Source organism: Acomys minous, assembly GCF_964271855.1.
Source record: "Acomys minous genome assembly, chromosome: 19".
Classification (NCBI taxonomy): Eukaryota; Metazoa; Chordata; class Mammalia; order Rodentia; family Muridae; genus Acomys; species Acomys minous.
The window spans coordinates 15,874,094-15,900,885 of record NC_140499.1 but is presented as its reverse complement, the minus strand read 5'-3'; the positions used below and the strand labels follow the sequence as shown (position 1 = coordinate 15,900,885).

The following is a 26,792-nucleotide window of genomic DNA, read 5'->3' as shown; positions in this document are numbered from 1 at the left end:
CTGCAGCACACTTTCTTTTCTTTTCTTTTCTTTTCTTTTCTTTCTTTCTTTCTTTCTTTCTTTCTTTCTTTCAATATTTATTTATTATGTATACAGTGTTCTGCCTGCAGGTATGCCTACACTCCAGAAGAGGGCACCAGATCTCATTATAGATGGTTATGAGCCACCATGTGGTTGCTGGGAATTGAACTCAGGACTTTTGGAAGCATAGCCAGTGCTCTTAACCTCTAAGCCATCTCTCCAGCCTGGGCATTAGCTTAATTAGTCATTGATATGGGAAGGTCCAGTCCGTTGTGGGTGGTGCTATCCCTGGGCTGGTGGTCCTGGGTTCTATAAGAAAGCAGGTTGAACAGGTTATAACGAGCAAGCCAGTAAGCAGCGCCCTTCCATGGCCTCTGCATCAGCTCCTGCCTCCAGGTTTCTACCCCCGTGTGAGTTCCTTCCTGACTTTCTTCAATGATGGACTATGATGTGGAAGTGTAAGCTAAATAAACCCCTTCCTCCCTAACTTGATTTTGGTCATGTTTTTTTCATCACAGCAATAGTCACCCTGACTGAAACAGACCCTTCACAGAATCTCTTCCCAGGTGTCCCTGCTTCTTTCCCATCCTCCTTTGTCTCCCTCCTCATTGGCATCCCTGGATGGTTAGCCGAGACCATCACACATCACAGATGTCTTGTTTCCTCAAGAGTATCTCATTGTAAAAAGCATCGCGTAACCACCTCAGCGATTCCCATGAGATGGAGTGGGAGAAGAGAAGGTATGGGGAACGGATGCTGCCGGTGGTGAAACTTCACACATCTTCAGCTAGAAGGTTCTGCCTCTCTCTATCTCACAGGATGTTCTCACAGCTTTCCCAACCCTCACCTGGTGAATGCGCTTATCACAACGTTGTGCATAGCATGGCTATGATGCTTCTGAGACACTACTGGCCACCATGATCACTGGGGCTAAGTTAGGCCTTAACTAGCTAGGACAGTGGGTCTGGGGGCCTGGAGGCATCCCCAGAACATAATGAAGTGCTCCGAAAGCTCCCTTATCTAAAGGAGCATATGTCACACTCAGTTTCATGACACACAGCACCTAGGCAAGTATGCAGAAGAATCCAGTCCTGTCAGTCATGGCTGAACCACCTCTCCAGACCAGAGCATGGGCAGAATGTTTCCTTTGTTTCTCCTGGGTTCATCTCAGCCCGAAGTAAGCCAGCCTTATAAAGGTCCTGGAAGTCTCCTGCCCCTCCCTGCCCCCTGCAAAGCTGCCTCCATCCTGTAGGGGCCCCAGTGGGTAAACTTAGGGACTAGAAGAGTCCACCTTCTATTCCAGCTGCCCTTCTAGATCTGAAGCACACTTATAAGACAGGCTCCTGTGCCTCTGCTCTTAGCTCTGGTTTTTCTTAACATCCGTGGTGTCCGTTATGATAGAGCATGCCCTCCAAGTCAAAGGGAGGGTAGGGAGGAGCCAGGAAGTCAAATAGCTCTTACCCATGTGCCACAGATGGCTTAGGCCAGGACTGTGGGGTCCCCAGCAGCATTCTTGTGGAGAGGAGACAAAAGGCTAGAAAATGCACACATTCTGATGGAGAAGGGAACAAGTAGGAGCATTAAGCCACTTTGTGAGTCCCTTTGTGGATGGTGGCATGGATGCCAGCATTCCTACCTGTACATGACAAGGGCTCTTTGTAGCTGAGGGATGCGTGCAGCTTTAGCCAGTGCTGAGCTTTCTCTGTTTCTTCCCATGGATTCCCACTAAGATGTATATCTAAGGAGAGAAAGATTTGTTCTTTTGAGGCATCTATATCATGGAACCCAAAAGTCAGATGATCTCATATGGTAGAAAAGGCTATCACAGCTAAAGCATATTGGGAACATGGGATACATGAAATGCTATTCTGTGGCAGCAAAGGTTAAATGCAAATTCTATTGTGAATGGATATAGACATTTATTAATATTTATAAATTCATTTAAGCTTCTGGGATAACAGGTAACCTAAGGAGTTATGTTTAGGAAGGTTAAAATGAACCTGAACACTGCAAAATAAAATCTTTATCCTTCAGCCTCTTTCCAGAACATTCTTTGGGCTGATACTGGTCTCCTTGATATTTTGACCTTTGAGGTTTGTTTGTTTGGTTATTTTTCCCCCTTGAGGCAGGGTCTCATGCAATCTAGACTGCCTTTGAATTCATGAGCTTCCGGCTCCATTCTCAAATTCTGGGATCACAAGTGTGCACCACCATATCCAAGTCAACCTTTAAGATTTCCAGGAAAGGGTTCCCCCGCCATTTCATCCTGGTCTTGCCAGACTTCTTATTTGTTCTATTGCTACCTGCCTCCAGGAACCCCTCCTCCTACCCTGCCTCTACTCCCTGGGGACGCCAGCTCTTGGTGCAGACCCAGAGTCCCCTTAGCTCCTTCTGGCCAACCGCTTTCAGCCTTCCCTTCTAGCTCACCTTCGCGCCGTTGAGTCAGCTGCTGATCGGCAGAAGCACTTTCTACATGGGACCCCCAGTGGCCACGTTGGGCTGGGATGCAGGTAATCAATTTTCACTATCCTTCCTGCCCTCCATTCTGGTCTCTCCAGAGTTATTCTCAGTCCTCCCTGTAAGCACATCTGCCCTCAGTCTGCCTGGAATCCTATGATGTCGTCACCTGCCCACCCCTAGGTATGCCAGTTGCTCAGGATATACAAAGGGCAAATGCACCTTCTCACCTTGTCTCCCTCTTCTTCTTCTTCCTCTTCCTCTTCCTCTTCTTCTCCTCCTTCTCCTCCTCCTCCTCCTCTTCTCTCTCTCTCTCTCTCCCCCACCCTTGGGGCACTCCTCCCCTTTCCTGCTTTCCCACGCTGCTACAATACACTTCTCCATAATCATACTTGTTGCCTGGCACCTTAATTTTCATAGACTCTACTCAGTAGCCTCGGGACAGTGGTGGCTCATTAGATCACACTAGCACAGGTCCTGATTTGTAGCATTGGCCTATTTTCTGAGGGCAAACTTTCTCTCTCTCTCTCTCTCTCTCTCTCTCTCTCTCTCTCTCTCTCTCTGCCCTGTTAATCCTCCTACCCAGATTGTGAGACCCCCCAAAAAAGACCACTAGGACTCAATACCAATGCAATGTACACAAGGTCCTGTGTTTACAGGCTCAGAGCTTTGGATCACAATCCTTCCTGACGGAGCAGGATAGGAGAATGATACCAGAGCTTCAAGGGTAATGGGTTTATAAGGAAAAACTGTAACTAGGGTTGGGGTCACAGGGAAGTAAGGAAAAAACCATAAGTGGGGGTCATGAGTCTCGGGAATGCAGACCTTCAGGCAGGTTGGGTCCGGGAGGCTGAATCTCCAGGGAAGTTGTGTTATCTCAGAAGATCATTTCGAGTTAATTGTATCTAATTGTTCTGGCGGCAGGTCTAGTTTATGGCACTGCGTGGTCTTTCCTGAAACGCAGGAAGTAGTGAAACACCTGGAGGACAACGTCTCACAGACCACAGCATTAGTTATAGAATATACATTACATATAGGATACGGCATTAACTTTGCCCCTACACTACTGACCTCCACACACTGAGGACTCAGCCTCTCCATGCGTACCCCAGTTCCCCAGCTCTTTCCCTCTGCCTTTTTCACCCTTCCTCCTAGCACAGCTCCATCCCTTTGTGTCACTTGCTGAGTGACACAAGCACCGCCTGCCAGGGAGCCCATGGCCACCATAATTCCCTGGGGTTCAGAGTGGGTAACAGCAACCAAGGAGTGAGACAACCTCCCAACAGAGACAGATATTTACACCAAGGACCACTTCAAACACCATAACTCCAGATGCTTAGATCCCCGCAGAAAAACACAGACCTGAACAGCTAAGACAATCTGTCTCTTTAAGAACCTGGTAACTCCATTACAATAGGCCCTGAGAAATGCAAGGTAGCTGCATCATGAAACAAGGATGTCACTGCCGGGCTGGCGGGCGTGGTGGTACACGCCTTTAATCCCAGCACTGGGGAGGCAGAGGCAGGCGGGCCGCTGTGAGTTTGAGGCCAGCCTGGTCTACAAAGGGAGTCCAGGACAGCCAAAACTACACAGAGAAACCTGTCTCAAAAAAAAAAAAAAAAAAAAAAAAAAAAGAAAAAGAAAAAGAAAAAGAAAAGAAACAAGGATGTCACAAGTAACCATTATGAGTATGCTCAAGGACCTTAAAGAAGAAATGATGAAATGCTTTAATGAAGACCATGAAAACACAAACAATTGAATTAAATAATGAAAATACTTTAGGATATAAAGATAGAAATAGAATCTCTAAGGAAATTTCAGACTAAGGTAAACATTAAAGTAAAGAACTAAAAGGTCAAACAAAAACCTTAGGTCAGCCTCACCAACAGTTTAGAAGAGGTGAAGAGAAAGAATCTCAGATGTTGAAGACACGGTAGAAGAAATAGATAACTCATTTAAAAACTGTAAAATCTAAAGAAGTCCAGGCAGAAAATCTGGGACACTATGAGAAGACCAAATCTAAGAATAGTAGGAATAGAGGAAGGAGGGAAATGCAGGTCAAAGGCACAAATAGTATTTCTAATAAAATCATAGAGGAAAATTTCAACAACCTAAAGTAGAAGATGCCAGCTGGGCATGATGGTGCATGCCTTTACCCAGCACTCAGGAGGCAGAGGCAGGCAGATCTCTGTGAGTTTGAGGCCAGCGTAGTCTGCAAAGCGAGTCCATGGTAGCCAAGGCTGCAAAGAAACCCTGTCTCGAAAAAGACAACAGAGAGAGAGAGAGAGAGAGAGAGAGAGAGAGAGAGAGAGAGAGAGATGCTATAAAGGTTCAAAAAGCACACAGAACACCAAATAGATTGGATTTAAAAAAAAAAGTCCCCTTGGCACATAATAATCAAAACACTAAACATACAGAACAAAGAATAAATATTAAAAGCTGCAAGGGAAAAAGACCAAGTGACAAAAAAAAAAAAAAAAAAAAAAAAAAAAAAAAAAGACAGATCTATTAGAATTATACCTGACTTCTCAGTGGAGATGCTAAAAGCCAGAAGGGCCTGGACAGATGTTCTACAAATTCTAAGAGACCACAGATGCCAGCTAAGACTACTATACCCATCAAAACATTCAGTCGTAGCAGATAAAGAAAACACGACATTCAATGACAAAATAAAATTTAGGCAATATCTATCTACAAATGCAACTCTATAGAAGGTACGGGAAGGTCAGCTCCAAACTAAACGTTAACTACATCCGAGGAAACACAGGGAATAGATAATCAGGCCATGGAATCTCTTTCCATGCTTCAATGCCCAACCTTCAAGCCATTAGCTATCTAGCAGGCATGTGATTTTTCTATCACACACCGTGTTGATTGTGGCGCTTATCTTGTGTGAAGTGTGTAAGCGATGCTTTCCTCATTAGTCAGCATGCTGTCTTCAGCCACCTCACCTAGCTGCAGGAGTGCGATCTCCTGGGGGTACCAGTGGCAGTTTACAGAGTGGAAATAAGGCAGAGGTGCCAGTTTGGGAAGGGCCAGGCATCCAGGCTGTTGTGGAGATGGCCAGCAGGGACCAGGTCCTCACCTGAAAGTATTTTTGTTCTCAGAACACCACAGGGAAGACATATGAACCTCCCCCCTCATCACCCCCCAGTCTTCCTTTTCCCAAGCCAGTCACGTTTCTGGAACGACTCTTCATGTCCTTTTCTCTGCACCATCTCAGAGTAGGGTAGAAACTATATCTGATACCCAGGTTTCCATAACAGGATGAAGAGACGGAAGCCTAGCTTAGGGATCTGTTCTCTTGCCAAGATTACATAAAACGGAGAAATCTACCCAGAGGAACATGTGGTGTTTCCAGCAGAGCTCTGGAATTCTGGAAAGTCAGAACTCTTAAATGCGGATAAGAATTTAGACTCTACTCAACAGCCTCGGGACAGTGGCTCATTAGATCACACTAGCACAGGTCCTGATTTGTAGCACTGGCCTATTTTCTGAGGGCAAACTCTCTCTCTCTCTCTCTCTCTCTCTCTCTCTCTCTCTCTCTCTCTCTCTGCCCTGTTTGAGTTCCTCCTGTCCTGACTTCCTTCAGTGACGAACAGTGATATGGAAGTGTAAGCCAAATAACCCTTTTCCTTTGGTCTCGGTGTTCCATCGCAGCAATAGAACCCTGACTGAGCAAGCGTGGGGAGGAAGAATGAAGGAAGAGCACGTGGCATACCCACCTGCCAGCACTGACAGACACTTCACAAGCACATTAATAATGGAGATGCACAGAAAAATCAATGGGAGGGTGAACCTTGACTATGTAGTCATTTACTGTTAACATTATCAATGTAGATGATGTAATTTCTAATCATAGCTACATTTTTAGCAAATTTTCTTGAAACATTTAACAGTAATTTCTAGGAGCTAGCTCCAACATAGCCCTGCCTATGAAGTAGATCAATATATATACTGTGTGTGTGTAGAGACTGCTGCTATTATTTTACCAGTATGTCCTAATAATGTTTATTATTAGGCCTATAATTATTATTATGGCAGTAATTTCTAACCCGTTACCAATCAATCAAGACACAGACACCTGTTATATTTTAAAATGGCCTTAGTTAATCTGGGCAGATATTAATCTCCTAACTACTTCCCATAGTGGGGCAGGTATGGAATCCCTGCCCCAATCCCATGCCATCTGCTTCTAGTAATTTCTATCAAGCTACCTCCCATCCATAATCCCAAGTACTTACTAATTATCATCTGAGCCAAGTGTCCATCCATGCTGGCACATGCTTCTTCTCCACTTAACCCATGATGGCTCAGTCATCTTCTCTTCTCTCCTTGGGTCTTTCTCCTCCCAAGATTCTCTGTCTCCCCCAGCCTGGGAACCTTAGCCATGCCTATCCCATTTGCTACCCAGGTGTGATGGCTTAATGGTCAAACAGCTTAGGCTCTTAGGCAAGGTGGGTCACAGAGACAGCAAGCAGTGATTAGCATCAAAATACATGAGACCAACCTCCAACAAGAGACAGAGAGACAGACAGAGAAATAGAGATAGAGGTAGAAGCAGAAAGATAATGAGAGGAGAGAGATAGTTTTAGATTACAATTATCTATCTATCTCTCTCTCTCTCTATCTATCCCTATCAACTGACTTTGTACCCAGTAAGATGCTTGAAGAAAAGACTTGTAAAATCTTACCATTAACCTGTAATATTGGAAATCTTAAAAACAGACTATTAGGACCTGACATATATAGAGAAAAACAAATTGTTACCATCCCAATCATTTTGAGCTTCATAGCAAATCCAAAGGAAAGGTAAGCAAAGGGGACAGAGAGACTGGGAAGCAGTAGCCATTGACGCAGAGCTGAGACTAGATGTGAGTTCTGAGACCTTTAGTTTACTCGTACCATCCTGTCTGTATGACTTTTGACATCGCTGGATTAGCCGCTTACTGTGTGCAGACTGTTACATAATCTGGGCTATGTCTGTCAGGCCTCATCCCCCAGTCCCAGTCTTGGCAGCTCTCATATCTTCACAGACTTGAGGACTTCTGGAAGCTTTGCTCTCGTCTTCATGTCCGTGGACCCTAGGGATCTGGGTTGGTTAACCATTAGGACTTTGCAGAAGTGATGGCTTGTGACTTGTGCAGCTAGTGGGCAGGCCTCTGCTCAGCTCTGCTGCCTCACCTGTTCTGCAAGATGCTGGTGCCTAGGGAAGCCTATGGAAAAGTCCATTTTGAAGGGACTGAGGCCTCTCAATAACACCCAGCATTGCTCCTCAAAACTGAGTGTTATCTGTCTTCGCAGTTGGGGAACCCGGGCTGCAGAACCTGACAATCTCCAAACTAGAATCACCCAGATTAAGTATCACATACAAACAGAGGGGGGTGGGGGTGGGGGAAGGGAGCGAGGGAGGGAGGGAGGGAGGGGGGGGAGAGAGAGAGAGAGAGAGAGAGAGAGAGAGAGAGAGAGAGAGAGAGAGAGAGATTGAGATTTCACTATTATGTGAAATTGGCCTAAAATTGATTGAGATTTCACTATTATGTGAAATTGGCCTAAAATTTGCTTTGTAGTCCCAGCTGAACTCCAACTCATGATCCTCCTGCCTCAGCCCCAGATGCTGGGATTACAGGTGTGTGCCACCACAGCTGGCTACAATTACTCTCAAATTCTTGACTCATAGATACTTGGAGAAGTCAACAACAATGTTGCTGTGTTTAGCTACAGAGTTTGGGATAACTAGTTACACAGTGTTATGATTTGGGTACAAAGTGTCCTTCAAAAGTTTCACTGTGCCAAGGGAGTGGTCGGCAGATTGTAGCAGCGATTGAGAGGTGAGTCAGGAGAACACAAACGGCATTGATGGGTGAGTGAATCCATTGATAAATTCAGGCGAGAATGGGCTCTCCAGAAGTGGGGCCTGGTTGGAGGGACTACACCACTGGGCAGTGTGTGTGTGTGTGTGTGTGTGTGTGTGTGTGTGTGTGTGTGTGTAGCTTTGAAGAGTGCACTTGTCCCTGGACCCTTCCACTTCCGCTGTTTTCTCCTTGCCTGTCTGAATGGAGCAATCTGTCCTGGGGTTCTTGCGTGGTGCTTCCATTTTTCACAGGCCACAAAACAGCGGAGCCAGCTGACTAGGACCCAAACTCCTGAAATGAGGATCCAAAATAACCCTGTATCTTGTCACATGTATGAAAAACTGACCGGCACACTCAATAACGAAGAACTTCATTTCTGACAGAGAGCGTCATCATCTGAGGTATGGGTAATTTCAAACATGGAGCTTTGTTCCTTTTTTCACCGAATAAATAAAGTTGATTTTCAAGCCAACAACAGAAAGCTTTTATAAAGTATGGCATGTGAAGCGCATTTAACTGTTAGAGCTCCATAAAGACCTATAGCACAGAGGGGGGAAAACAGCACTCTGTCAATGCATGGCCTGGGCAATTCTAAGAGGCAAGGCAGCTTGAAGTGGTACTGTGGATGCATCCATAGTTTACCTCACACCAAGGAGCATCTCCCAACCCTTTGGAAGGCACCTACAGCCACCTTTTATTCTTCTGTGTCTCCTTTGGAAAGGTGCAAGCGGGGGCAAATTACGAAGAACGTTAATTATTGAAGAGAGGGGACAGAGGATGCACTGCCTGTCCCCAATGGGAATCTTAAAGACACCTGCAGGAAGCCAGCTGTCGACACCGCGAGACGCTGGGCCGTTCCTCCTCGTCTCCACCCGCTGAAGTTAGCTCTGGAGAAGCTAGCTCGAATCTATACAGAAGATTCACGGCGCTCACAGTTCTGGTCCCGGTTCCAGGCGCTCCTAGGGACCCGCGGAGACCAGGCGGATCGCAGCTGAGCTGGGAAGCCGGGGGCGAGCGCACGGAGCCTTTCCAGGCGAAACGCACCGCTCGGGCGGCGCCCAGCATGGAGTGGGAGCTGAATCTGTTGCTGTACCTGGCGCTCTTCTTCTTCCTGCTCTTCCTCCTCTTCCTCCTGCTCTTCGTAGTCATCAAGCAGCTGAAGAACTCGGTGGCCAATACGGCTGGGACGCTGCAGCCCGGGCGCCTGTCGCTGCATCGGGAGCCTTGGGGTTTCAACAACGAGCAAGCAGTGTGACCCGGCTGGCAGGGGGTCTCAGTTCCGCGGGGATCCAGGTACACCCCTTGAGAGTGGCCGCAGGGGGCCACACTCTTTGTTCCTTTCGGGTCTCTGGATCCGCTCCTGAGCAGGGGATCGAGGGGACAGGAGTCTAGTGCTGGAACCGAGTTCTTCTAGAGCAAGGCTGACTCCGGGAGAGGAGACTCAGCAGGAGAGGGCAGCTTTAGGGGCGAGAACGGGTGCGCCCACCTGCGAACTCTTCTTCCCAGACCAACTTCATTTGTATCTAAGGGAGGACAATTCCATTATTCAGTCAACTCAGTTCCGCCAGTTCCAACAAAATTAACCAAATACTAAAGTGTGTGAGCTTTGCTTTGAGGGGAGTTCCAGTGGTGATGCCACTGAAATGATTCAGTGCTCTCCCGAGGGTCACCTATTTTTGATTGCTACTCCTAGCCTAGAGGGGCGCGGGGTTGTCAAAGGTAGGCTTAGATTCTGGAGCAGCAGAGGGCGACTATAAGAAGGATTCGCTGGGAAAAAAAATGACCTTTTGAGAACGGCGGAGGGCAGGCAGAAAGGGCTACTTTGCATAACTTAAAACGGAGCAGAAAGCTGGTGTGAAGCTGGTGAACGCCTGTTCACCGTTAATGTGTCAGACCTCCCGGAAATGGCTGACGGGCAGGCGGAAAGCTCACCTGTGCACCCTGAATAGGGTCAGACGATGTTAGTTTGAGACATCATTTCCTGATCGCTTTTCCTAGATCTACATCATCTGGACTCAGGCTGAAGTCCTTGGCTGGTGACTCCCGGGACCAAAACTCCAGTGAAATTGGGGTGGTGGAAATCCCCTTGCAAAAGGTATGTTGGGGGCCTCTTAATGTCTCAAGATCCAGGGCCTCTTAAAGAGAGGGGTCCAGATGCAAGGAACAGGTGCCAGGAAGGTAAGGGCTTCCTCTTCCTCTGCACTGAAGAGCTTCCATCAGAATTGAGAAGCCAGGACAATTTCCGAGGCTTTGCAAAAATCACCGAGAAGACTCAGGTTGTGAGAATGAGACAGACCAGCTCGGAGCTTTTGGAAATGTAATAGGCACCTCCCTCTTGTTTGAAAAGAGTACAGAGGTGAGAATATCGTTTGTCTTTAGTATCCTGTCCCTTCAGGAGGGAGGGGTTGGGGTTAATTTTCTCAGGCTAGGACAAATTTTGCCACAGAAACACTAATTTCTCTCTCTCTCTCTCTCTCTCTCTCTCTCTCTCTCTCTCTCTCTCTCACACACACACACACACACACACACACACACACACGGGGAAGGGCAGACTATAGAGAGTTAAAACCCGTAACATTACATTTTACTGGCCATCTAAGCAAGGGGGAAAACAAACACATCCATCTAGGCGAGTCGCTGTTCGGAATGATCTGGGCCTGAGACAATAAGTTGATTTCCTACGTGTTCTATTCTATTCTGGCACAATAAAGCTGGTCTTAAATGAAGACAATGGTTTAGCTTAGCTATTATGTCTTTGAGTAAATTTTCTTATCGCGTCTTTATCAGAGCTACAGTAAGGCTTGATTTTGATTGCAGTCTGAATTCCAAACTTAGCAGCCAGGAGTCTGCATTGTGATTTGAACAATGGTCCTCTCATTAGCTGATAGCTCCGCAGGGATGTTTCTGTACAGGCCTGCGGGGTTTGTATGAACGCAGATGATAAACATGGGGGTGATTAATGAGCAGTTGTGGCTGTTTATAAGGACAGAAAATAATCATTTCATACTTTGTAAATAATCAGGATATCAGTTATCTTAACCACCAGCTTGGCTTCTTGACCTTGTAATCTTTGCATCTTCCTGGCAGTCCCGGGGTCCCGGAGTCCTGGGGTCCTGGGGTCCAGGGGTCCAGTCTGCCCCAACTCTTCACTGACTGGAGAGATCAGAAAATGTGGGCATCTCAGTACTAAGCGCATCATCTCTCTGCAGCTTTATAGACACGTTACTAAGAAAGAGGCAGCTGCCATTCCATTTTGGGTTCAGGGCCATTCCATTACCACCACACTAACTAATATGTTAATTACTAAGTTTTCATCTATGTAGCTTTGCCCAAGGATATTTATTCTTCTCATATGACTTCTACCTGGAACTTATTTCTAAAACACAGGAATTAGAATTCCTCACATCTGCCCACAGGATGCGTTGCTGGCATCTCCAACTCTGCCCTTTAGTTAGTAATTCTGCCTTTGAAAATCTGACATCTGTAGAAGAAATGTCTTTTCTGGTTATTTTTATCCAGTCACCATTTTCCAAGACTCAGCACAAGGCTGACCCCCTAAAGTAGAGCTGTTCTTGGTTCGTTTGTTTTCCTGAGACAGAGTCCTGCTATGTTGCCTAAGCTAGTCTGGAACTTGTTTTAGAGGCCAGATTGACCTTGGACTTGAGGTGGTCAATCTGTGTTCCAGTATTACAGGAGTGTGCTATTATGCTTGACTCAAAAAACTAATGTTTGAGCCAGTTGTGGTGGTGGACACATTTAATTCCAGCACTTGGGAGGCAGAGACAAGTGCATCTCTGTGAGTTCGAGGCCAGCCTCGTCTATAAAGTGAGTCTAGGACAGACAGGGCTGTTACACAGAGAAACCCTATCTTGAAAAACCAAAAGCAAACCAAACAACAACAACAAAACTTACATTTGAATTAGATCTAAAGAGCTGGTATCCACAATACCATTTCCATGTATTGACCACACCCTGGTCCTGATAGCCCTGTCAGTTCTCATACATATGAATAAAACAGGGGCTCACTAGGGAGTCCAGGCTGCCCTAGAACTCATCAACTGCCTGGCTCATCCTCCTGATGAGGAGGACCACTGTGCCTGCCCATATTTTGAAAGGTGAGATAAGTATGAATTTTTAGGCACTAAAGCATTTGGTAAGTCAGTAACACTCAAAGGAACTGCTCATTTTGTCAGTGTAATTTATTATAAAATATTATTGTTTCATCTTTCAAAAAGACTTCAGAAACATTAGAAGACAAATGCCCTACATTATAAGGAAATGGACCACAGTGATAAAACGCATCATTAGTATTTTATTTCAAATGTTGCTACTTAATAATTAGGTATAAATTTTAGGCTTCACATCTTATTAGGACAACCTTGATTGTTCAAGATTGTTTCCAAACTTGTAGTCACAATGAATCCGTAGTTCTGACTAGAGAAGACCATATTCTAAGTGGAATTTACAAATTTGCAAAATCGAAAACGTTTGATAAAGTAGGTTCCTATGCCTGCGTTTCCCTTGCAGGGGCAGGTGTAGCTGAGGGCCTGATGCCATCTGGTGCAGCTGGGGTGGGGGTGGGGGGAGGGCAGGGATTTACCCACACCGTGCCCAGAATGGGCTTCTGGGGAGTGAAGGATTTGTTTTTGGTTCATTGCAGAGGTGGAAACTTGGAACAAGGTATGCAAAGAAAACACGCAACACCCTATTTTTAATGTGACATTCTATGTTCCCAATTTTCCCTAGTTTCAGACTAAGCACACTAGAATTCAGTTATAAGCGATGAGCGTTCTGAACGTTGTGAATGGTTCAGCCATTTAAGGAGAGTGGGAGATGGTCTTCCTCCCCAGTCATATGATCTGGAGACTTTTAGAATTCTAGTTATACTAATGAGGAATGTAGATAGTGTCTGCAAGTTTAAAATAGCTCCTGCAGCTAGTCTGTGCTACTTCTGCTTATTTAAGCTGAATCTGCAAATAAAGTCCACGACCGCTAAAAGTAGTCAGGTACCTGAATTATATACCAGGGTAGGTTAAGCACTGAGTTGTTGGGCCGGGCGTGGTGGTTCACGGCAGAGGCAGGCAGATTGCTGTGAGTTCGAGGCCAGTCTGGTCTATAAGGCAAGTCCAGGATACCCTCAGCTACACAGAGGAACCCTGGCTCAAAAAACCAACGAACCAACCAAGCAAACAATCAACCAAACAAAAACCCTGAGTTGTTGATGTAATGGGGTATGTTTGCTTGTTTGCTTGGATCAGTTACACAAATTCTTCAGATATCCATTTGTTATTTTGTTTTCACAAACAAATAAGAACTAGATTAAATGCTAATCTAGTTGTCTGAATAATAAGCATTTTACCAACTAGGAAGCTGGGAAATGAGAAAGGCAGCCTATGTCTGGAAAGAAATGATAATAAATAAACTCTAAGGGGAAAAAAAACTCTCCTCCTGGATCAAGCTGCCTCATCCCCCACCCCCACTTTTTTTTTTCAATCCTTGATTCTTTTTTTTACGACCCCGCCCATCTCTGGAGTTCTGGTCCTGTTACACAGATCTAGAAGAAGTAGATGGGTCCAACTTAAAAATCTTTTACACCCAGCCTTTGTTCTGCTGGCGTTAGCTCTATGAAGCTGCTTGAATTTGTTGCTCAGTCCAGGCTGCTTAGGCATGATTGCTGTACTATAGGAAGAAATTTGAGAATCAAGAGGGATTGTTATCTCAGTGGAGCAGGGAGTTATTAAACAGGCGCCTGAACACATTAGGGCTCTTGTTATGTCTCAAGTAACTCGCACTTCATATGAGGTGGTATTTGTTTTTCAGATGCTCATATGGTCTCCATGGCTCCCCACAAGAAGAAGGAAGCCAGGAGGAAAAACAGAGCCTGCCGATCTGAGTCCACTCCTTCTGAAGAGCTTCTCGGTGGCCAGATTCATATCCCAAGGGCAAGAATGATGTCAACTGGTCACGGTCCTTTAACAATATGGATGCTGTTGCCTTCAACCAAAACTTGAGCTCTCTAGATACGGACAATGGTGGTGGCTCTTGGGTGTACAGCCGGAAGTCTATGCCCTGGTTACAAAGCACCGTTGCGCAGAAAGCATAGTGTTCAAGAAAGAAGAACTTTGTGGTTCCCCCACACCTTCCGGTCCCCTCACAGTCCCAAGGGATGTGGCTGAGCAGAGTGAAAACGTCTCCTCTCCCTAGTTCTCAGGAAATGTTTGTCAGGACTGACTTTCTTCAGGATTTTCTAAGCGAGTACCCTGGAAGTCTGCACATTTGTGTGGCGGGGTGTGCAGGGCCGGAGAGGGGTGGGGAGGTGGGGAATGGGAGGGCGCAGGGCGGGGGACGTGGAGGAATGGGGGGCGTGGGGGGCGTGGGGGGCGTGGGGGGCGGGGTCTGAGGCTGTCTTCATAACCTCTTCCTGGAGCTTTGGTGTAGTTTGTTTGTTTGTTTTGGTTTTTTGAGACAGGATTTCTCTGTATAGCCTTGACTGTCCTGGACTCACTTTGTAGATAGACCAGGCAGATCCTCCTGACTCTGCCTCCCAAGTGCTGGGATTAAAGGCGTGTGCCACCACTGCCTGGCCGGAGCTGTGGTGTATGATCAATATAGGTTGTTTTGCTTTTTCGTCCCCTCCATCATCATTTTCCTGTTGGTTAAATTTTGGTGGTGTATTTGATCCCCACAAAGGCCACCCCTTCCACACGCAGTGGAAGGCACTCTGTGCTCAGAAAGGCTACCTCTCTTCCTTCTGCGACTCCACCCTCAATCCAGGAATATCCTGGGAGATCGCCTCGCGAGCTGCTTCTACTCACAGCCTACGTACTGGCCAAGCAGAGGGAGAAGAAACACTTCCCACACCCAGAGCTGTGCAAAAGAACTTTCTGTGATATGAAACTGTTCTATATCTATCTGTGGTGCCCAAGACGGCAACTACCAGCCACATGTGTCTAGTAAACACTGAAATATGGCTAGCGGGGCTTACACTTTATTTCATTTCACCTGAGACAGCCACATGGGGCTGGTGGCTTTTGTATGTACAGTTCATACCCTCTTTTGTGTGTGTGTATGTGTGTGTGTGTGTGTGTGTGTGTGTGTGTGTGTGTTAGAATAAAGTGAGGAGGTGGCAGCTAGCCATGTGCTCCACATCCCCTGGTTTTTACTGCTCTTCTTGCACTAATGTTTTCTCCTTGAAGAAAGAGAAAGTTGGTATGTTAGAACTAACATGAAAATGGTATCATGTACGTATTGCATCTCTTCTTGTACCATGTGGGGTAGGCTTTAGTACTAAGTGATCATGGACAAAAAACGGCAGTGTTGATTCACCACATCTCCCCCCCCATCCCAGTCTGTGTCCTTGACATAGGTCATTTTGTCTTATGCACTTTATTTCACTTTTTAGCACTGTTAATGCCCAAGTATCGTTCTGTGCATGTTTTACAAACTGCCCAATGCTTTATATTTTTAAATGTTGTAATATATAAAATAACAATTACATGTAACTCAGGTTTTTGTGTGTATGTGTGTGTGTGTGTGTGTGTGTGTGTGTGTGTGTGTGTGTGTGTGATTTTCAGTAACTTGTTATTACCCAAACTTTGTTGTATCGATTGGAATATGATTAATAAATAGAAAGAAATGTTGATTTTCTTATCAGATTTTCTTTTTAATAGACAAGTTTATCTGACAGTATTATCTTTCAAAAACATTGAATGAGTCTTCTGTTATGTTCAAAGTTTGAGTAAATTGTGATGTCTCCAAGTTCCCTGTGTGGCTTGCTGGACTGAGTTGTAGAAATGATGAGAATGTTCCAGACCGATTCCTTTCACAGACACTCTTTCTCTCACCTGTGGTTAATCTACGGATTTAGTTGGAAGTGTTTTTAAAGGTATTTTTACTTTTGAAGTTTTAAACGTATCCACTTTTTGTTCATTGCTTTCCGTGTCCTCTTTATGAGACATTTGCCTACCCTGCCCTCACCCTGGTTACCAAAAGTAGTTGGCTCTGCTTTCTTGTACACTTTTACCAGCCCATTATTCATCTTGAATTGAGCTTCATATATGGTATGTGGTAAAGAATGTTTTCCTCTTTCCATACAAATAAACCAGATTTCCTCAAAATTTCTCCTTTTCTCGTTCCTCCCCTCTTCCATTCTCTCTTCTCTCCCATCCCTTCTTTATTTATTGAACACACTTTACTTTTCCACTGGGTCACCATCATCAACATCTTTTCTGTCCCACAGGGACCTCCAAATGCCAATGTCTCAGTCATATAGTAGTCTTACTATTCAGTATAAATATTAGGAATGGAATTATTAGTCTGAGCTCCTGGTCCAAGGCTGGCAGTGCACATTGGTAAGCTTGAATACTTTGAAATATACAGAACCATAAGAAAACTCCAGTGGAGACTAGGGCTTCCTTTGTTTAAATCTGAGTCCTGATCTGGGCTATCTCTTGGTCAAGAAGGGTGCCTCACTGTCTGTCAGCCATGGCAAAGCAGACGTATCCCCTTTATTGCTGGTGCTGTTGTGGGGTGAGCGGCTTCTAAGTCCTGAAGTGGGAGCTCAGTGATGAAAGCATCTGCACTGTGTTTCCCTGGGTCTACATGGTAAACTTCGTTTATGCAGTCTGTTTATGGGTAGGGGTCCCCAGGTCCACATCACGGCTTCAAGTCTGGATAGTCTCACTATCATTGGATGAAGTGGGCAGGTGAAGGTAAAGATGCATGCAGAAGCCTAACTGACTGTCTATAAAAGTGACTGAGGATTGAATGGTGTCCAGGAAGGGTATATATTCTTATGTTTCCATGAACAGAGCAAGTGTGTCCATCTCTCTACCTGTGCCATCTTTGCACTTTGAGGATCTTTTCATCTATAAGCACCATCTATTGAGGGATGTTTTGTTGTTATTGGCATTGAATACATTTCAGTTTGAGCATTGGTAATTTCTCTGTGTTCTTTCATCAGCTGCCCACTTTTCTATTGCAGCATCCTTTAGTTCTTCATTGGTTCTCTCTGTCTGTTATAGAGTTGTATTTATAAGTAGGAGCACAATAAGATTACATTTTTCTCCCATCCCTAAGTCCCATTAAACTTCTTCATCACAGCGACCAGAATCTGTTGTTGCTGTTGGTGGTGGCGTTTTGTTTATTGTTTGTTTGTTTTAAGAAATGGTCTCAGGGAGCTGGAGAGATGGCTCAAACGTTAAAAGCACTGTCTGCTCTTCCAGAGGTCCTGCGTTCAATTCCCAGCAATCACATAGCGGCTCACAACATCTATAATGAGATCTGGTGCCCTCTTCTGGCAGGCAGGCACACATGCAGGCAGAACATTGTCTACATAATAAATAAATAGGTCTTTCTTCTTTTTTAATTAATTTATTCAGACTACAACTCAATTGTTATCACATCACTTGTATCCTCCCGTTCCTCCCTCCCTCCTGCTTTCACCCTATTCCCCTCCCCTAGGTCTATGACCGAGGGGAACCTCCTCCCTCACTATATGGTTATAGGCTATCAAGTCTCATCTTGGTAGCCTGCTTATTCTTTGAGTGCACTCAGGCCTCCCCACCCAGAGGAGGTGGTCAAAGTTGAGCCAGAGTTCATGTCAGAGTCAGTCTCTGCTATCCACATAACTGTGGAGAATGTCTTGTCCATTGGCTAGATCAGAGTAGGGGCTCAATGTTTACTACTTATATTGTCCTTGGTTAGTGCAATAGTTTTAAGCAGAACCCCCTGGGCCCAGATCCACCCATCATGATGTTCTTCTTGTAGGTTTCTAGGACCCTCTGGGTCCTTCTATTTCTCTGTCTCCTATATTTGTCTTACCTAGAGTCCCTCTATATATTCATGTATATATTCACATTTTAAAATCTAAATGGCAACTATATACATATTTTGCACTTTACTTTTTAAAAATGCACCAAAGATTTCATATTTATTTATTTAATCAATATTTACTGAAGACCTAGACATAACTGTAGTTACTTAGACTTGATTCATAAACAAAAAAGACAACAGTTCTTTTCTCATGGGGTTTGTTTATATTATAAACACATGGCTGCCTCTTTGTAATGATTTTATAGTATTCCATGTAAAAGAGTCATTTGCTCAACCAACATTTTTCCTCTTAAAAAATAATTTATTTATTTTAATTTTATGTGCGTTGGTGTTTTGCCTGCACGTATGTACTTCTTGACCTTGGAGTTACAGACAGTTGTGAGCTGCCATGTGGGTGCTGGGAATTGAACCTGGACCCTCTGGAAAAGCAATCAGTGCTCTTAACCACTGAGCCATCTCTCCAGCGCCCCCCCAACACTTCGTAATGTACATGCAGTTTGCTTTTGCCATTACTAGTAATACCACATAACCCTTTGAGATAAATCTAAGATTGAAGGACATATAGCTACAGAATACAACACTAGATGGTGGCATTTCTGGGTACATGCATTCTGTGAAACTTTGCAATAGACAAAAAATTAAATTTGTAAAAGTAAAGGGAGCAACGTTTTCTCTCATTTTAAAATTATATTTATTTTAATTCATTCTTTCTTTTAAAAAATATTTATTTTATGCATATACTGCTCTATCTACATGTATACCTGCATGCCAGAAGAGGGCATCAGTTTCCAGTATAGACTGGTCATGAGTCATGTGGTTCCTGGGAACTGAACTCAGGACCTCTGGGAGAGCAGACTGTGCTCTTAACCATTAAGCGATCTCTTCAGCCTTTCCTCTCCTTTCTTGCTCTCTTTATCTCTCTTTCTTTCTGTTCTTGTTTGTTTGTTTGTTTGTTATTTGTTTTTGTTTTTTTTGTTTTTGTTTTTTAAGACAGGGTTTCTCTGTGTAGCCTTGACTGTCCTGGACTCACTTTGTAGACCAGGCTGGCCTCGAACTCACAGTGATCCGCCTGCCTCTGCCTCCCAAGTGCTGGGATTAAAGGCGTGTGCCACCACGCCCGGCTGTTTTGTTTTGTTTTGAGACAGGGTTTATCTGTGTAGCTTTGGCAGTCCTGTAATTCACTCTGTAGACCTGGCTGGCCTGGAACCCACAGAGATCCACCTGTCTCTGCCACCAGAGTGCTGGGATTAAAGGTGTGCGCCACCAACAACTGGCTTTATTTATTCTTTAAACACACCCCCTTCCCCGAGGAATACAGTCTCCCCTATTATTTTTAAGATCCTGTATTAGGGTGTCATATTCTGTGTGGAGGTCAGCTTTACATTTCTGTGGGTTAATCCCCTGGAGCTCATTGCCGGATGACAATGCTTTGCCGGTGTCGTTACGCAGATATTAACTGGTGTCCGCACGGCTTACATCGAGACCGACTCTGCGTTGTGGTTGCGTCTGTTTTGATAAGTTGATGTGACATGTACTGCCATTACTACATCATAAAGACATTTCCCTGCCCACAGAATCAGTGCTCCATCTCTTTCTGTCTTCCTCCCTCCTGAAGCCCCAGGCACCCGCTAATCAGTTTACTGTCTCTGGTTTTCTCCTTTCAGAGAGTCGCGCAGTCGTAATCAGGTAGGCTGCAGCCTTTCTCAGACGGCTGTTTTCAATCAGCAACATGCATTCTAGCTTCTTCTCTCTTGTCATCGACAGGGTGCTCATTCCATCTTATCTTTGGCTAGGATTTCAATGTATGACTCTACTAAACTTTGTTCATTCACCCACTGCGGGACACCTCGCTTTCTTCCAAGTTTTGCGGTTATGAATAAATCTCCTGGAAACTTTTCCGTATAAGTTACTAGGTGACAAAACTTTTAGGCAAATGAAGCAAGACCGTGGGTGTGTGTGTGGTAAGACTAGCTTTAGTTTTCTAAAATGGCTGCCTAGCCTTTCCAACACGAGTTCCAAGTCCTCTGCTGTGGGAACATCTTCACCAGTATCCACTGGAACTTTCTGTATATGTTTGCATAGTTACTGGTCTCTTTTGTGGGCAAGGTGGCGGCGCGCACGGCACAGTGCACGCGTGGAAGTCATAGGATAACTTGTAGGAACCGGTCTTCTCCTTCCACCTTGTGGGTCTTAGGGATTGAACTCGGGTCATTAGATTGGTCGTGCCTTTAACCAATGAGCCATCTCACCAGCCTCCAGTGCTTTCTGTTTTTGATAGTTAAACAGGTGTGCAGAAGTGTGCCATTGCTCTGATCTGCAGCTCCCTGGCAGCATATGACGCTGAGCATCACCCCACGTGCTTATGTGACATCTGCTTATCTTCCTTGCTTGGGGTTTATCTTTAGACCTTTTGCCCATTTTATTAGTTTTTGTTTTTGCTTTTTGTTTTTTGAGACAGGATTTGTCTGTGTAGCCTTGGCTGTCCTGGAATCGCTGTGTAGACCAGGCTGGCCTTGAACTCACAGTGATCAGCCTGCCTCTGCCTTTTTGCCCATTTTAAATTTGACTGTTTTCTTAATGTAAAATTTGAGTTCTTTGTATATTATATCCTTTATCAAACTGGTGATTTGTGAGTATTCCTGCTTCACCACCCACACTTGTCTTTTCATTTTCTTTACAGTGTCTTTTGGTAAAGTTTGCCACTTTGATGGACCCCAATTGTCACATTTTTCCTCTTGTAGATCATGATTTTGATATTGCACCCAGGAATCATTGTCAAATTTAAGATTATCTATATTATCTCCTAAGTTATCTTGGAGGATTTTGTCTGTACTTTTTGTTTAGGTCTGTAATCTATTTTGAGTTAAGTTTTATGAAAAGTATGAAGCAGGAAGCCAGATTTTTTTTCTAGTTTTGAATGTGGATGTTTATTGCCTCCCGAGTGCTGGGATTAAAGGCATACGCCACTACTGCCTGGCTCCAGATTTACTTTTTGATGGCATATTTTGCTTTGAAAATTCAATGAGTCTTTTCAATAAATGGCACTGGAATAAGAGGCAGATGCAGGCGGATCGCTATGAGTTCGAGGCCAGCCTGGTCTACAAAATGACTCCAGGACAGCCAAGGCTACACAGAGAAACCCTGTCTCGAAAAAACAAAAAACAAAACAAAAAGTAAATCTGGGGCTGGAGAGAGGGCTTAGTGGTTAAGAGCACTGGATGTTCTTTCGGAGGACCCGGATTCAATCACAGCACCCACATGGCGGCTCACAACTGTCTGTAACTCCAGTTCCAGGGGATCCGACACCCTCACAACAGACACGAATGCAGACAAAACACCAATGCACGTAAAAATTAAATGCATTTTAAAAAGTAAGTCTGTATCTCTTCATCCTTTAAATTGCTATTAACTTGTTCTGTCCCTCTGTCTCTGTCTTTCTCGTCTGACGTAGGCCAGGCTTGCCTCAAACTTAACCACCCAGTCAAGAATCACCTTGGAATTCTGATTTGCCTCTACACATCCCTCTCCCCACGCCCTCCAGGGCTAGAATTTCAGGCATGCGCCTCCATGCTCAGCTTTGTTTACAGTTCTCTTGCTTAACAGAAATGACAGTCATGTTTTGAAGCTGTTTACTATCTAAGTCCTTTCTGGCTTCAATTCTCCATCCCGCCGTCCGCTCCAGGCTGAGACCCGCTTCCTAGTTACCATTGGGTTTCAGATGAGAAGTTCAGACTCAAACTGGTACAACAACTAAAGGGAAATGTATTGACCTGCTCAAGGAAAGACCCAGAGGCAGATTCAGTTAAGGCACGGAGGCCTAAATAAAATTATGAGCCGGACAGAGTGGCGCTTGCCTCTGACCCCCAGCTTAGTCACACTTGGTAACGCTCACACCCACCTGTGTCACCACTGCTACTGCTGTTTTGCTGATGAAGAAACTCACTCGAGGCAGAGACTGCAAACCTTATCCAAGGTCAAAGTCTAGAAGCAGTGTTAGCAAACAGGCGATCCCACTGGCCTGCCTTAAGGGACCTAGCAGCTGTTTCCGTCATCATCTGCTGCGTTAGGTCATCATCTGCGGAAGTGTGCTGTGAATAAAAGGGCCCCTAGCCACCGCAGATCACTCTTTCCTCCCTTCCCCAGCTCCCTGTCTCCCATCTCTCTGTGTCTTGTCTGCCTGTCTGAGTGTCTGCCTTTATCTCTCCTTCATGCCCCCATTCCAAGACATCTTTCGCTTGTCCTTCCCGCAATAAACCTCTTACACCACCACTCTGAAACGAGCCACACATTTGACTTGGCAAGACAGCAGCCATGTCTCTCCAGAAGGCCGATTCAAATCAGAACAGTAAAGATGTTCTCTCTGTGTGTCTTAATCCGTGCAGAAAAGAGACAACACAAAACCTCCGATGTTAGCTAATCAGTTATTTTCCTGTCTTCCCATCTCTCATCGCATCGTCTCTGCATGACAAGCAGGGTAATTTTGAAACAGCCAATGTCCCTTTTGTTTTTGTTTAGTTTGTTTGTTTCTGCTCCCTTTGAGTTCTTTTCTGTTCAGAGAACCAACCAGTCTATTCAGCACACTGGAGCATAATTGTGTTTTACAGAATGAAGTGTTGTCTGCATCTAAACCTCAAAGGACATCCCATAGATAGACTCAAATGTCTTCAAAATCCAGTTTTCCTCTCAGGTCATATCCCAGCTTTGCTTTAGGTGTTCGACTCTCCCTTAGTCACATTTATTGAGCACCTGCTTTGTTCCAGGCACTGCCAAGAATGCAGTGTAAACAGGCAGGTGAAGCCTCTCTTCTCTTCTCTTCTCTTCTCTTCTCTTCTCTTCTCTTCTCTTCTCTTCTCTTCTCTTCTTTTCTCCCTCTCTCTCTCTCTCCCTCTCCCTCTCTCTCTCTCTCTCTCTCTCTCTCTCTCTCTCTCTCTCTGTCTCCTCTCTCTCTCTGTCTCCTCTCTCTCTCTGTTTCTGTCTCTGTGTCCTCTCTCTCTGTGTCCTCTGTCTCTGTCTCCTCTCTCTCTCTCTCTCTCTCTCTCTCTCTCTCTCTGTTCATGTGAGTGCACACACACTCGAATACATACACATTTGTGAGAAAACATGTGCATATGGAGGTCGAAAGTCAACCTGGGATGCTATTCTTCAGTGTCTCTCACTGACGTGAACTTCCTGAGTAGACTAGACTGGCTCACCAGTGAGCCCAGGATTCACCTGCCTCTACCTTCCTAGCACTGAGATGATGACAACACCGAGACCAGCTGTAAAAGTAGCTTTTAATTGCCTGAGGTAATTGCTGTCTTGGCAGTTTACTGCATCCATCTGCTACCCCAGGGCCTAATCCTGGAAGCTTCCAGCCCCCATACAATCTAATCTAGGCCTAGAATGCCTTCAGCCTCTAAGACTTACTGCTAAATAAGCTCACCCTTTCTAGTTCTTTCTGAACTCTGGCAAGCTGCTTCAACTCAGCTGTTCTGGCTCAGACTCCTCCCTGAGCTGACTGATTCAGTCTGGCTTCTCTCAGTTTCTCACTGAATTGCTCTGCTTGGCCTCAGATTAACTCTATTGATCTGTCCTAATCTTCTGGCTCCTTCTCATTCTCTGGCTCATTCTGTCTTTTCCTGTGCCTGGCTTGTTCTCCCTTCAACCTCTCTCTGTAAAACTCTCCTGGTGAAACTGCCTCTGAATCCCACAAACTGCACTGCCACTAACTCAACTCCACTGCACCGCCTCTCCACTCACTGACTCAACTGAACTGTCTGAACAGAACTGGCTAGAACTCAAGAGATCTGCATGCGTCTGTCTCCTAGGTGCTGGGATTAAAGATGTGTACCACCATGCCTGGACCTAAGCTTTTCTTTATCTGAACTTGCTCTATACGTGACTGGCCGTGAGCTCAGAGATCTGCTTGCCTTTGTCTCCTGGAACTAAAGTCTTGTCGTCTGTATTACAGTTGGATCACACAGACATAGAAAGTCTTGCCAGAGCAGCCATGTTCTGAATTGAAATTCCTCTACACCCAGCCTTTTAATGTGAGCTCTTGGGGGAAGAACTGAGGTCCTCAAACATACATGGCAAAGACTTTACTGAGCTACCTCCCTAGCTCCAAGTACTTTTGATAATTGTACAGACTGGTTAAAAAAAAAAAACATTCTGACCTAATCACCTGATCTATGGGATACGAAGTGCTGATGTGGGTGGTCTGGGTACCTTTCTGTGCTCTAACTCTGTAGCCTTGAGGACTGGTCTGCGTTCCATCTTACCCAAAAGGCTGTGAAGGGATAGAGATGGGTTTGCATCTAGATCACTTGGACTGAGAGTGTGCTGGGCTTGAAGCCCAGCGAACATCCGGGGTATTGTTGAGAAACGGCATACTGAATATTGGGAGGCAGACGACCACTTTCATTAATATAAATGTTGGGAGACAATCAACCCCTTTCATTAATATATTTCGGATTACTCAGAAGGCTGAGGCACGAGGGTCACTGTAAGGTTTGATAGCAGCCTGGGCTTACATAGTGAGTCCCTGTACCAAAAGAAAATGAAACAAAACAACCAAGAAGTTATCTCTTTACCAATGTGTCTAAGGGATAGGGTGTATTCTGACTGCCCAGGGTGCTCGTACACTGTGCACAACCCCTGGGCCTTTGTGGAAGAAACCGTATTTTGGTCAGAATACTCTCTAGACACACAGCTTTTCCTAGATTCTCTTCTAAAGAACCGAAGGCAGACTGATTGCCAAACAGCATTTTTGGGAAGTCTCCTCCCTTACAGAGAAACAAGTTAGACATGCCTGGCCGTCCATTCTGTCTTCTTCCTCCCCACTGACTGAATGGCATAGCTGTGTGGCCTCTGGTGGCCTCAGGTACCAGCGCTTTGGGTCATTTGTCTATCATTAAGATGGGAGCTTGTGCTGGGCAAGCCAAGCAAGTGCTCCAACAACTTAGCTCCCTCTTGCTGCATCTTTGCAAGCAATAAAGTTCAGGCCTGGCAGATGGCTCAGCAGGTAAGGGCAGTGGCTGCTTTCCCAGAGGTCCTAGGTTTAATTCCTAGCACCCATATAGTGGCTTACAACCATCTGTATCTCCTGTTCCAGGGGAACTGACACCCTCTGACCTCTGTGGGTACTAGGTACACATACAGTGCATATACATGCATGCAAGCAAACATCTACACAAATAAAATTTTTTAAAGGAAATTGTGCACAACCCCCATTCACTTTTTTGAATTATTCATGTATTCATTTCTCCTAAAATTATTATGTATTGAAGTCTCTGAATGATTACTAATTTAATATTTTAAAAAGATGAACTTATGAACAGCATAGATGTTAAATATGAACTTATATAAATATTGGATTATCACAATGCTAATTTTTATATGGTAAATGTAAGAGGTTTTTAGTTTTTGGTTTTTTTTCTTGAGACAGGGTTGTTTTGTATAGCCTCGGCTCTCCTAGACTGTCTTCGTAGAGTCACCTGCCTCTGCCTCCCAAGTGCTGGGATTACGGGCGTGCGCCACCATACCCAGCTAAATGTAAGTATTTTTTAACTGACACTTCAGAATTATCTATAGATCCACAACAAGCTTTGGCTAGGGTTTTCTGGCTAACCTTGTAAAGTTCTAAAACTGTTTCAAAGCTCTACTGCTTCCCAGGTTCCAGAGGCTACAGGCAGTGTAATGAGCTGCAGTGGCTTGGTGGCTGCTCTCAGTGCTACATCTCCGAAAGACACACTAACTCAAGGGTTACAACTCCTTTGGCATCAAGAAACAAAGGTGGAATTCTACAGGTTAGACAGTGCCAGGAAGGGGCTTCTGGGAACACAAGCTGAGCAGCAATGATAAGATTCTTTTTAAAAATGTTTCTTTCTTTGATGCTTCATTATTAACTTTTGAATATATCATCTCAGCTTTGATTGTTTTTGTACATTATTTGAGTTGTTCTTAGTTTTACCCTAGAGCCATACACCACCAATGTGAAATACTTGAAAAGCTGAAGCTGGCCTCCTAAGTCTAATATGATAATTCTGCCAGATTCTTTTTCTCCCTCTAGTCTTAGAACATCTCAAAAGACATAATTTTTGGACCGGAAAAAATAAAATATGATTTTTACACATTCAAAATATGCACATTTCTGAGTCTATATGATAATTTTTACAGTGAACTGTTTGTTGCTATGGATAGCGTTAGCTTCTAAATTTACTCATTTCGTGTATGTACCACAGAGGCACTGCAGTGGCTCTCCATTTCCTTACACCTGATTGGTTAACAGAGGCAATGCAACACAAACTCGGACACCTTTTGCAGGTCAAGTAGATTATAGAAAGGCATAAGGTTTTGTGTGTGCACAACACACACACACACACATACACACACACACACACACACACACACACACACACACGTGTGTGCGCTCTGACTAGCTTGATGACATCTTCTCTAACTTCAAATGTCATTCCTCAAAAGTCACAAATATCTTGCAGGCCAAACAGACACAGCAGGATCATGCCCTATGGTCAGGTGCCCACAGGCTGTTCAGGTCAGCCTTTGTTTCTAAATAGTAGGAAACTTAAAAGAACGCTTTAGGAAGTTTATTTATTTATTTATTTATTTGGTTTTTTGAGACAG

The 26,792-nt window shown here is 44.7% G+C and overlaps 1 protein-coding gene across 1 annotated transcript; it reads left to right on the top strand.

Moving 5' to 3' along the window:
- The first annotated feature begins 8,743 nt into the window (after positions 1-8,743).
- SMIM43 (small integral membrane protein 43) lies at positions 8,744-14,624 on the top strand. The gene is made up of 3 exons (XM_084769073.1): positions 8,744-9,626; positions 10,332-10,428; positions 14,154-14,624. Exon 1 carries the CDS (start codon positions 9,397-9,399, stop codon positions 9,586-9,588), a length of 192 nt encoding a protein of 63 aa, XP_084625199.1. The 5' UTR covers positions 8,744-9,396; the 3' UTR covers positions 9,589-9,626; positions 10,332-10,428; positions 14,154-14,624.
- Positions 14,625-26,792: the final 12,168 nt, after the last annotated feature.